General features: G+C 22.6%; 1 protein-coding gene across 1 annotated transcript in view; it reads right to left on the bottom strand.

Moving 5' to 3' along the window:
- LOC127286563 (N-alpha-acetyltransferase 15, NatA auxiliary subunit) overlaps positions 1–13,276 on the bottom strand; it is a 73,001-nt gene that overhangs the window by 4,770 nt on the left and 54,955 nt on the right. Inside the window, exons 9-10 of the mRNA XM_051313043.1 lie at positions 2,000–2,193; positions 1,803–1,911 (exon numbers count right to left, since the gene is read on the bottom strand). Coding sequence (XP_051169000.1) covers positions 1,803–1,911; positions 2,000–2,193 — 303 coding nt within the window. The remainder of the gene's footprint in view (positions 1–1,802; positions 1,912–1,999; positions 2,194–13,276) is intronic.

Raw genomic sequence — 13,276 nt, 5'->3', positions numbered from 1 at the left:
TTCAAAATTCTCGAAAATTTAAAATTTAAACTTCTCTCACAATTTTAATTATTTTTGACTGCCGATTTTTTTATACGCTTGTTTCATGATTCTAAACAATCAAGCGTATGGATTTTGAAAAATTTCAATTTTTTCAAAAAATGAAAATTTTGAAAAATAAAAATATTTGTAAAATTGTTAAAAATTACTTTTTGTTGTTTTTCTCAGTAGAATAAGATTTTTGGTTGAAAAAAAATGTTGAAAAAAATTATTACCCCTAAACAAGATCAATTTTGATTGCTTTCAATTTTAGTGGTAATTTTGAAAAAAATTCAACTACTTCCACAATTTTCATTATTTTTTATAGTCGAATTTTTTTTACGCTTTTTTCACGATTTAAAAACAATCAATCGTATGGAATTTAAAGAAATTTAATTTTTCCAAAAAATAAATTTTCTAAAATGGCTAAAAAATTTTTTTTTTAAATTTTAATAATTTATAATAATTTTGGATCCTAAATTATGCCAGAAAAAAAATTGACACTCTTTAACAATAATAACTTCAGTAGGCTAAAATTTCACCAGTCCCTCCCCTTAAAAGAAATTGCAATTTTATTTCTCAAAATTAACATTTTTAACCCTAAAAAGGGCAAATATCAAAATTTTGGAAAATCAATTTTTGTGCTATATTCTGCACGACTAGCACAAAAATAATATCAAAAAATATTTTTAAAAAACTGAGTTTAATTAAAAGAAATTGCAATTTTATTAATCAAAATTAAGATTTTTAACCCTAAAACGGGCAATTATCAAAATTTTGGAAAATCAATTTCTGTGGTGTATTCTACAATACGAGCACAAAAATAACCTCTAAAAATATTTTTAAAAAATTGTAATTTCGTTTTATTATACAGTTTTTCTTAAATATTTTTATAGGTTATTTTTGTGCACAAAAATTGATTTTAAAAAGTTTTGATATTTGCCCTCTTAGAGTTAAAAATTTTATAGATTATATTTATAGATATAGATTATTTTTTATAATTATAGATTATTTTTGTGCTAGTGGTGCAGAATATAGCACAAAAATTGATTTTCCAAAATTTGGATATTTGCCCATTTTAGGGTTAAAAATCTTAATTTTGAGTAATAAAATTGCAATTTCTTTTAATTAAACACAGTTTTTCAAAAATGTTTTTTGAGACTATTTTTGTGCTTGTCTTGCAGAATATAGCAGGAAAATTTATTTTCGTAAATATTGATATTTTTTCCGTTTTATGGTTAAAAATTTTAATTTTGAATATTAAATTTTTGTATTTAAAAAAAAAAAAATTTTTTAATTTTTTTGGTAGATTGTATTGTTGTTACATTATAACTTGACAAATGATTTGTTTGGAATAAAAGTGAATCATAAATTTTTTGCCAAAAACTGTTTTTTTAAATTTTTGACCCCTATTTTTAATTTTTTCAAAAAAATTTTTGCAGCACAAATTAGCACAAAATTAGCACAAAAATTGATTTTTTGAAAAAATGAAATGGCGTTGCCAACTTCTCGGACGTCACTAGATGACATAATTTTCATATTACATTTTTACCCTTTTTTTTTACTTAACCACACTTTCATTTTAAACAATTAAAACAATTATAATTTAATAAAATTTAGATTTAGTAGAATTACTTTTAAAATAATTCAGAATTTCTATTTCATCGAATCTTCATTATTGTCCAATAATCTTGCAAAAAGATTTGGTACAAATATTAATTATGTAAAAATCTAAAAACATATTTTTTTTTTAATAAGGAAAATTCTTTAAGAGTTTGTGTTACCTTTTCGAATGTAAATTTCAAAAGCCATCAAATGCGTTTCTATTCTGTCGGAAGCCAACTCTTGCAGGGGTTGTAAAAATTTGATAGCTTGCTCCAAGGGATCTTCCACCTGTGAAAAAAAAATAGAATAAAAATTTAGAATTCTAATTTGTAAATATTTTTGAAATTTTTCATCATTTTAATTTCATGATACTTACCCTCTCCAATTTTTCCGGAATAAGTTCCTCGAGTATTGGTTGCTCGAGATCGGGATCAGTCTGTTGTCGAGATTTATTGTGATGTTCCCTCTTCTCCTGAGCTTGAGCAGCCTGCTGCCTTTCGAGTTCAGCCTTCCTGCGTTGTTTTCTCTGTTTATTTCTAAACTTTTTCAATTCCGACGGTGGTAAATTTTCTGCAATAAAAAACACATTAAAATTATTTTTTTTTTTTTGAAAATTAAAAAAAAATTGTTCCTAACATCAAAATATTGTTAAGTATTTTTTATTTTTCGAAAATAAGAAATGAAATTCCACAAGAATTAAATGAAATTAGCTAAGAAACAAATTGGATGAAAATTCCAAGTGATATGTATATAAAAGGAACATTGTTAAGTGATAATTCGAAACACGTCGAGAATTTCATTCCTCTCGTTGCAAACTGCATAATTTATTATTTATCCACGGGGATTGAAAATGAAAAAAAGGAGGCAATTGTCACGTGGCTTTTACCGGTTGGCCGTGCCAGCAAGGTTAACGATATTCTATACAACGGGGCAGCAATTCAATGGTTTCGCAAAAGTTTATTCTCGAAACATTTCCTCTCCGCCAATGCGCGCTTGCGAAGCAGCACACATACAACTTTTCAAAAAAGAATGGCATGTGCGCTTACACGTGTGTCGCTAATGTTTAAGTCACGTGCATAAAATCACAGACATTACTCACGAGATTTTTCAGATATTTTACATTTTTTTTCGACAAATTTACATTTCATTTTATTAATTTTATTTTAATAATTTTATTCAAATTGACAGTTATAAATAAATCGTTTGTCACTAAAGCTAATTATTTTTAATATTTTTTTTTACAAAAATCGTGAATATCTTTCGTTCATTCTGTCCACACCTGAAGTTAGTATTTGTTATAGGTCTTTTATTTTTTTAAATGTGCATAAGTTGATGGTAAGTTTAATTTAAAATATATAATAATTTTATCAAATTTCAAAAATTTATTTAATTTATTATAGGCAATTGAAAATTTATATATTTCATATAATAGATTAATAATAATTATTATTATTTATTATTATATAATGAAAAATAAAAAATTTTATTTAATGATAAATATTTTGATGATAAGAAATTTTTACAAGACCTTTACCGATATATGTTATATTAAAAATTATCAACTTAAATTTTAAATCGAAAATTTTCTTGAAGAATTTCTAAAAACTTATCGACAGATATTTAAATATAAATTTTTATTAATTTTTTAAAAAGAGCAAATCACGCGTGCATGATTTTAGACTGTATTTTTGATCCAAAATAATAAAATTATTTTAATTAATAAACATTCTGCCAGACATACAATAAGACTTAAAAATTTTCAATCAGATCATTAAAGAAAATTGAATGAAAACTAGTATTAAAACTTCACTCCGTAACATCAAATTTTTTATTCAATTTTATTAATTTAATATTTTACCATTTTTTGAATGTTTAATTATTAATCCGACTAAAAATTGACTAATCTTAACTTATGGCTGACAGAATTTTTAAACATTGCATTATTAATTTTATTATTTTTAAACAAAATATCGTGAGAGCATAAATTGTTTTTTTTTCGAAAATCACATACAAATATTTATTTATAATCTTTCAAAAAGATCAACGAACGTTTTTTTTACAAATAATTAATTATTAAGATAAAATCATTTTTTCTACCTTTAATGTAATAAAACTTAATAAATAAAAATTATTATAAAAAAATTTATTTTCTTAAAGTTTTTAAAAATTAAATTTTTTAGAATCTTTGATAAAATAATTTCCTCGATATCGTGTTTGAAAAATTATGGATTTATAAAAAAATAATTGAATTTATATATTTAAATATGTAAAATTTTGATTAAAAATAAAGTTGTTTTTCTACAGATCCTCCTTATATTTCGATCAACGATGTCAGCGACATTAAAAAACTGGAAACAAATGTGGACAATGAATATTTGCGCAAGGGAATTGAGAGAGTTAAAAAAATAAATAAAAATGAAGAAAAAGAAGATGATTCAGAAAAAAAAATTAAATTAAATTAAAAAAAAAATTGATTATGTTAAATATTTAAATAGAATTTAATTCAAGAAGCTGAAGTACACAACGTTTACCAAGAATTTTTTTTTAAAAGTTGTATATTAAGCCTAAATTACATATTAAAGCAATCTTCAAATAACTATTCCGCCTATGTTAAATATATGTAATTTAGACGTAATATTTAACTTTTTTAAAAAAATGTTTTTATTGATGTACTTCAGCTTCGTCTCAATTCTATTAAATATTAATTATATAAAAATATAATTTTCATTATTATTATTAACAATGTAATAATATTATAATAAATTAAAAATATTATTGATAATATTAATTTTAATTTCTTTATAATAAACAATTACATGCCTAATTTCGCGCGTTTAATTTTGCTAGTGTTGTTAATAAACATGTAGAAAGTTTACACAAAATATTTCATTGTTATTTGAAAAATTATCTTTATTAATTTTTAAATAAAATAGAAATTTTTTTTTTTTTAACTTTAAATACATAAATTAGGGGAATTTTTATTGAAATCATAGAAATTCAATAAAGTTTATTCAATTATAAATTAATTTAATAAAATTTATTTATATTGCCAACTGTAGATAAATAAATTTTATTAAATAATTTTATTAATAAACGATAAATTAAAAAAAATGTATTAATCAAAATTTTGAAAATTTTATTTAAAATTTTTTTAACAGTTTTAATTTAAAAATTTTCACGTCTGATCACATTAAAAGTTGGGCAGGGTTACGAAAATTAGAGATAAATCGTATCACGTGTTAGAAAGCGCTTTAGCGGAATGTGCTTGGGAACCGCGGGCATCTAGCAGAACGTTCAAATACAAACTGCTGTTATTTCTTTCTCTCTCTCTCTCTCTCTTCTGGATTCGTTTAATTGATTTCAAACTGATTAAATCGTGACAAACGAACTATTATTTCTTCCTCACTGTAATTTTCAGTCTGGGATCTATTATATTGATTCGTGTTATCGTCCTTTAAAAACGCTAATTATCAACGCACGAGAAACAATATTTTTTTATTTCACCTCGTTGGCAATATCTGCAATATTAATTTTGCTCTCTATCTATCCACAACCGGATATATACAAATAAAAGAACAACTTAATCCAATTAAGGTTAATTTATTTTCATTTCAACTCGTCACAGAAATTACAGATCTAACAAAATATTTGAATTTTCCTTTTAAATGCAGATGGCGCCTCTTCACATTTCTCTCCCGAAAGTGAAATAGAATTTAAAATAAATAGCAACTCCAGGTCGTCGTTTTGTGTTATTTTTATAAATTTTATATTCAACATTTTTTATAAAATTTGAAGTTGAGAAATCGACTTATTTTCTCGAATAATTAATTAAATTGATTTTTCAAGATTTTCAAATTTTAATTATTTTTTTACTCCAATATTTATATTACCAAGTTGTAATTTATTGTATAAGGCGTGACTAATAAAAAAAATCATTTCTCACATGTTTATCATAACTTAATTAATAACTTTCCCAATAAAAATTTCGAGGATTATTTTTTTTATATAATTATAAATTTTGTTGATATATATATATATATATATATATATATATATATATTTGAAAGGAAGAGGAAGTTAAAATATAGAAAACTATAATAAAGACAAATTTCCAAGGAAAAGACGAATTGTAAAATTACACGTTTGTACTAAAATAAATAAAATTTTATATAAAAAATGAAATAGGTAATCGAAAAGAATTTTTTTTTTTTGTTCATTTAACATTTATTGTGTTCGATGCAAGAATATATCGTTTTCATAGAAAGGCATTCTCGAATTATTATATTGCGTTAATACATTCATCTTGCTCAGCGGGCATCAACGTTTTAATTGCTCTGCATTAATTCCGTATTATAACGCGAAAATCACGAGTACGCTTTCCAATTATGTAAGGAATATCTAATGCGTTATTAAAGTGCGGGAGAGCTGTGCTTCGTAAATTCGGACATGGATTAATGTTACCTCAGTGCGCGCATTCCAAGTTTCTCGGAAGCGATTGCCAAGCGATTCCTTATGTAAAATTTACTTCAAAAAAAAAAAAAAAAAGAAAAAAAAATTGCCAGCTTAAAGAAGAACATTAATTTTGTCTATAAACTAATATAGAAAATTTAAATAGTTATTTATAAAACTATAATATTTAAAAAATATCTTTATATATGGAGCATTCTTTCTCAAACGTACCAGTAAAAAATAAAAAAAATATTCGATTGGCTTAAAACTTTAGTCAATATTGAGGATAACAACTCCCTAAAATATTAGCTCATTTTAAAAAAAATTATAGAAAGTAGTAGTAGTCTATGACAAATTTGGGTAATTTTTTTTTTCTTTTTCATTTTGTAAAGCTGAGACTTTTTTCAAAGTAAAATATATTAAACTGATGTAAAAAATTTTGTTTTGTATAATCAATTTTTTATAAAATAATTGAATTTTAAATTTAGAAAAAATTTATTAAAATTAATTACATAGTTTTATAAAAAAGCTATAACTTTACAATTCAAAATTAATTAGTCTAAAAACATTTTTTTTCTTTAAATAATTTATGAATATTATTGTTAAATCCAAATTAAAATTGAATTTAAAAATTCGAAAACATAAAAATAACAACTTAATATCACAAAAATTGTCGTAAAGTAAAAACTTAATAAAATAAATTCATGTTCAACAACACCTCAAAAATTAAAACATCGAATAAATTTGTTCTTTTTACATATTTAAATAAACCAAGTGTTTCATTATATATACATTATTATACATATAAAAATAAATTAGTAACTGAAATTTAAATAAATTTTTAATTTAATTTCCGGTCGTATGTTGTTTTCATACAAAAATCTCTTTTTTTTGTTGTATTATTTTTTTTTAAACATTTGGTAACCTTGAGTTATATTTTAAATTTCAGTTATAGAAAAAAACTAAAGATATGTTGAAAAAAAAAAAAAAAAAAATTGGAATAGACTCAGACTTTTTTTATTCCATTTTTGTGGCGCGGGTGGCATCGACCTTGACTATAAAGATTCACCAAAAATGTTGAAAAACTTGATTATTATAATAGCGACACGACCTATGATACGAAATATTATTTTTCATTTACGTCAGAGATTCACGAACACACAAGTTGTAGAAAAGATAAAAAATACACCTTAAGTTTAAAATCAAATGAATTTTAGTATAACGTAAATAATTAGTAAATTTATTATTTTTAATTTATTTTTTATTAACAGGCTTCGCACTCATTAGTCAGTAAAAAAAATAGTAGCAAAAAGTAGCCTACGGAAAAAATTAATAATATGTGTAGTTTATATATTAAATTGTATTTAATTTTAAAAAATTAAATTTCAACACTTAATTTACATAATAATTTGCATAATACTTTGTTTTTAGGGTATAAAAAATTAAAATTATACCATAAAAGTAAAGAATTTTCAAACATTTAAATGGCAAAAGAGGTAATTACAAATTTTTGCCTCAATCCATTATATTTTATATCAAAAGTCGTTAAGGCCTAATTTTTTAAAAAATAGATACTTTCCGAAATGATTCTGGATGATATTTAGAGAACGAAATAAAAACAATTAAGTCAAAATTTTTATTATTTATCTTGAAATATCAGTTTAAAATGGAGAAGATATGGAAAACTCACTTTTTTAGCAATTAGAAAGATTATTAAAAATATAGACAACTCTTTTTAAAATGTACAATGTATTACTGACTCTTGTTCAGAATTAATTAATTTATTATCTTTTATTGATTACACAGCCTCAGAAAAAAAATTAATTTTGTCCGGCGAAATAGACTAGTCATTCTTACGTCTTATTGTTAGTTCTTAGAGATAATCGCAAAAATCTGATAAAAATCCTGAATTAAGGACAAAGATAATTTTTTGCCGAAACACTACGATATTGTATTTTCATGTAGTACATTGTACTTTTTTCCACTGAATTCGAATTCAAAGTCGATTTATATTCCAAAAAAAGTCGAAAAAGTCGATTTTTTTTTTATTTTAACAAAAATATTTTACAGATTTTTAAATAAAAATTTTTTTTTTAAATAATAATACTTTTGGAAGGGTTTAAAGTTGAAATTTTTAGAAATAATTGAATTTTAAAAGATTTTGTTAATTTTCAAACAATAATTAAATTTTATAAAACTAAAAATAATTTATCAAATAATTTCAGATAACATTTTTTAAATGTAATTGAATTTTCAAAGATTTATAATTGAGATTTTTAAAATTAATTGAAGTTCAAGTGATTTTTAATTAACAATTTTTGATGATTTCATTAACAAATTTATTAGAAATTGCGGGGAAAAATACAATAATTTGAAAACCATTTTTAATTGAAAAATGGTTTAAGATAGTTGAATTTTCAAAGAATATTATAAAAATAGTTTAAAAAAATTGAATTTCCTTAGAGTTATAATTGAAATTGTTAAATTTTAAAAAATTTTCCATGGAAAATTTTAGAAATAATTAAATTTTAGAAGTTTTTAAATTCAAATTTTTGAAAATAATTGAATTATAATTGAAATTTTGAATAATAATTCAATTTTAGTTGATTTTTGATTGAAAATTTTGATAATAATTAATCTTGCATTAAAATTTTTGAGAAAAATTGAATTTTACTTGATTTTGAATTGAAAATTTTGAAAATAATTGAATTTTAGTTAATTTTGAATTGAAAATTTTGAAAATAATTAAATTTTATTTGATTTGAAATTGAAAATTTTGAAAATAATTAAATTTTATTTGATTTGAAATTGAAAATTTGGAAAATAATTGAATTTTAGTTGATTTTGAATTGAAAATTTTGAAAATAATTAAATTTTATTTGATTTGAAATTGAAAATTTGGAAAATAATTGAATTTTAGTTGATTTTGAATTGAAAATTTTGAAAAAAATTAAATTTTATTTGTTATTGAATTAAAATTTTTTGATAATTTTATTTGATTTTTTTTTAAAATTATAAACAATTGTTAAATTTCATAAAAATTTGAATTGAAAAATAATTTGAAATAATTGAATTTGTGATGAATTTCATTAAAATTATTGAAAATAATTAATTTAGTGAAGAATTTTAGTTAAAAATTTGTTAAATAATTGAAATAAAGAAGATCTGAAGAAGATCAGCATTTTATACTAAAAAAATATATTTTATTTAAAAATTTGTTTAAAAAATGTAAAAAAAAGAAGTCGAAATAGTCGCATTTTATTAAAATAAGTCGAAAAAAGTCGTATTTTTGGAAAAAAGTCGAAAATAGTCGAAAAAGTCGTATAATCCGAGGCCTGATAATGCCAAAAAACTGATTGAGTTTTTTTTTGAATTTTTTGCAATTATCTTAAAACATTTCAGCAAATCTAACAATTCTAACTTTGGATTAGGAATCAGTGGCTAAAAATACATGGAATTATTACACTATCGCAGTGTCATACAAGAATTTTTTCACTTTTTGATTTTTTTTCTTTTTTAAGCAGTTTTTTGAGTTTATCTCAAAAATAAGAACTAACTTTTAAATTCTGACCCCGGCTTCGGATTCAGTGACCCAAAATACGTAAGAATGACTAGTCTATTTTGCCGGACAAAATTTTTTTTGTGGGGGTTTGTTAATTAAGTGAAAAAATGAAAATAATATATAAAATATCTCTCTAAATCTGAATTAGTAAAAATGTTTACTAATTTAAATTAGTAACTCACTTTTTGCTTATGAATTAGTAAAATTTAACTAATTCTAAAGCAAAAATAAAGTCTCTTAAATTTTACTAATTGTTAGTAAAAGTTACTAATAATTAGTAAAATTTAACTAAATCATAAGCAAAAAGTGAGTCAGGTTTTGAACTCATTAGTCGGCAAAAAAGTAACAAAAAATTGTCTAAATAGTGAAGAAGTAGCTTTTAGTAGCCTCAGGTTGAAAAAAGTAGCCAAAAAGTAGCCAACCATAAAAAAAGTAGCAAATAGTAGCTTTTAGTCGAAGAGTGCGAAGCCTGATTATTAATCAAATATACCAAACTGAAAAATAGTTTTTATTTAACAATTTATAATTTTTCCAAGAAAAAAATGATAAATTTACTGTACCGAGGAAAATGAAATTTATTTTAATTTCTAATTGAATTTTTAAACGACAAAAACAGAGCGATAATGATAAATGTTGGTATATTTATAAGAAAATCAGGGCGTTATAATAATGAATGAGGAGTGAGATGAAAATGAGAAAACAATAGAAGTGGATTGGGCTGTAATTGGTGCAAGTACATTATAATCGCGTGGAGGGATGTAATACATGGTTATCGATTTGCATATGGATAAAAACGTTTTGTGTGTTCAACTATTTTGCACAACTGCCAACATCGATTATTGCCTGTTGCTCCACATTCCTTTGAATTGCTTTCCTAAGTGCAAGGTTTTTCCTTTATCAAGGATAGAGAAAAAAGACGCCAGAAATTCTTGCATACCAATTCCTTATTTAATTTCAATCTCTCACGCTGCCAATTCAATTTTCCATTATCGAGAAAATACACACACTCAAATACATAATATATTATTATTATTAAAATTATTATTTACTTATTAAATATTTATCAGCAACGAATAAAAAATAAATAATGAAATGAATAAAAAAAAAAAAATATTATTTGACGGTAATTTTCAGTTTCCGCGTCATTTGCTTTTAATTGATTTCGACTCATTGTATGATGTCCGTTCTCACGATGCTTAGAATATAAAAGCGATTAATTTCTTATTATCATTATTCCGAATAACAAAACTTGATCTCACAGCCGTAAAAGGGTCACACGAGGGGGCGTCAAATGTAAATTTTCTGATTGAAGAAAAACGCGCGCGCACAAAGTTCGCGTAGGTGTCTCTCTCTCTCGCGCGGGAAAACTATTAATCTCAATTGGCTTTACAAAGTTTTATCTTTTGTAATTACCGAAAAAAGAATAATTATTAAAAACAAAATTTATAAATTTTTATTTTGAGAAATTCAAAATTATACATTATTTTCATTCTAGAGTTGTTCGTAGTTTCTCAATTATTTTGCAAGATGTTTGAAAAATGTTTTTTTTCTAAATTTATTAAAAGAAAAACCGAAATAAAAAAAATGAACATAGAAAGTGCGCATATTTTTCGAAAAGAAAAAAAAATTCGATTTCCGCATGATTAGATTTAGTAGTGCAATGTTCATGTTCAAGGTGTAACATTTGATCTCACGCTGCGAAAGTTACGCTCCCTAATCATTATTTACGATCCAATTACAATCTACTCTCGCGGTACATTTGAAAATATTTCTCTCCGGTTTTGAGAAAAAAAGAAATTTGGAAAAGAACAATAAAAAAATCCTCGCTTTTTTTACTGCGAGGAATCTTTATATATATTTCCATATTTATCCACATATATACGATTAAGTCAAGATAAGTGAAATGAATACTTGATAATTTACATTTTATATAATTTATGCAACAAAATGAATGAAACCTGTTTCAGAATGTGAGCTTCTCGAAAATTAGGTACAATAAACAAAAAATTGAATTAATTCGAGAAACAAAAGTTGTTTCCATATTGAATGAGACATTAGAATATATAATGAAAGTAATTTTCATAATTGCTCTGTGAAAATGTATATATATACATTAGAGGTTTGAGAGTTTGTCGTCAAAAACAATTAAGTACTACCAAAAGTGGAGAAGCAAATTAAAACAAAAAAATTACGCAGTGTAGGCGAAGATTCAAGGACATTTGAGGCAAAAGATATATTATTGAAACGAATTTATTATATTATTCTTATATAATAATTATAATTAAAATTATTTTATTATTATTATTGCAAAATGTTCTTGTAAAAATGTCTCTTTAACCATCAATAATAACTTAAAAATAATGCGAAAGATTAATATTTTTATCACAAAAAAAAAACGCGGAAGTTAATTATTTTTGAGATCAATCATTTTCTTTTGTTATTTGATTAAATTGATAAATTATTGATAAAATTTGCTTAAATAAACTCTCAGGACTTGAGCTTCAACTATTTTGAATTTTATTTTTTTTTTGATAAAATATTTATAATTTGTTGTGTACGATCTTATAAAAAATGATAAAAGCTTTGTCTATTTGTTTATTTCTATTTTCATTAATTTCTTGTAAGTATTTATATTTATTTTAAATTTCTATTTATAATAAATATTTTAATTTATTTATATATTTTAAAAATTTTATTAAACTAAAATGTTTTTTACGAATCTGTAAAAAGTTCATATTTTTGATGTAAATAATTTATTTATTTTTTTGAAATAATGAAGTTTAATTAATAAATAATATAATAAATTTATTTTTTTTAAATGGAAAAAGTATTAAAAACATAAATTTATTTTTCTTTAAATTAATAAAAATAAATTAATTTTTACATAAAATTAGGACTAAATTTATAAATCATATAAATTTTTGTAGCTTTTAAAGAAAGTTTATCAGGACAAAATTTTGAATTGCCTGCTGAGGAAATATTAAAAAAATATTTAAATATAACTGGAGAACAATTAATGATAAAATGTAAAAATAAAAATCAATGCCTTGCTGCAAAAGTTGTTGATCTATCAAATGAAAAGAAACTTTCAGGCGAACATTTAATAAATCATTTAGTAAAAGAAGCAAAAAAATTACCTTCAATTACTGAAAATGATTGGAATAATTTTATAAAAAACAAATGTTTATCTAGCTCTTTTTTTATCATAAGTTTGGAAATATCTTTTGGTTATACTGGTGGTTGTCTTAATCCAGAAGAAATTCCAAGTCCTGCCATTACAGAGATGGCTTTCAACGAATATATAAATATGTTTTGTTCTCGAGTCAAAGAATTGTAAGTTTTTATTATTGTTTCTTTTTATCTGAAATTTTATAAACATTTCATTATATTCATATATAGTATTTATTCTAAAATAAATAAAATTGATTTTACAGGTCAAAAAGGAAGTTTGAAAATGGAGAAAAGTTAAATTATTAATGTTAAATATTGGCATTGGGGCATTCATGAAAAATAGAAGAGTAAAGTCTTTTAGTAAATTTTATTTCTTTGTATAACAGAACAAAAAAAAAATTTATTATTATTTTAAGCAATTAATCAATGATTTAATCGATTTTTATTTAATTTGATGTAACTAAAAATAAT

This window comes from Leptopilina boulardi, unplaced genomic scaffold (assembly GCF_019393585.1).
Source record: "Leptopilina boulardi isolate dan_hultmark-lab unplaced genomic scaffold, ZJU_Lbou_2.1 LbouV2_362, whole genome shotgun sequence".
NCBI classification, from domain to species: domain Eukaryota; kingdom Metazoa; phylum Arthropoda; class Insecta; order Hymenoptera; family Figitidae; genus Leptopilina; species Leptopilina boulardi.
Note: the sequence above shows the minus strand (reverse complement) of the source record. Positions and strands in the feature narration are given on the sequence as shown.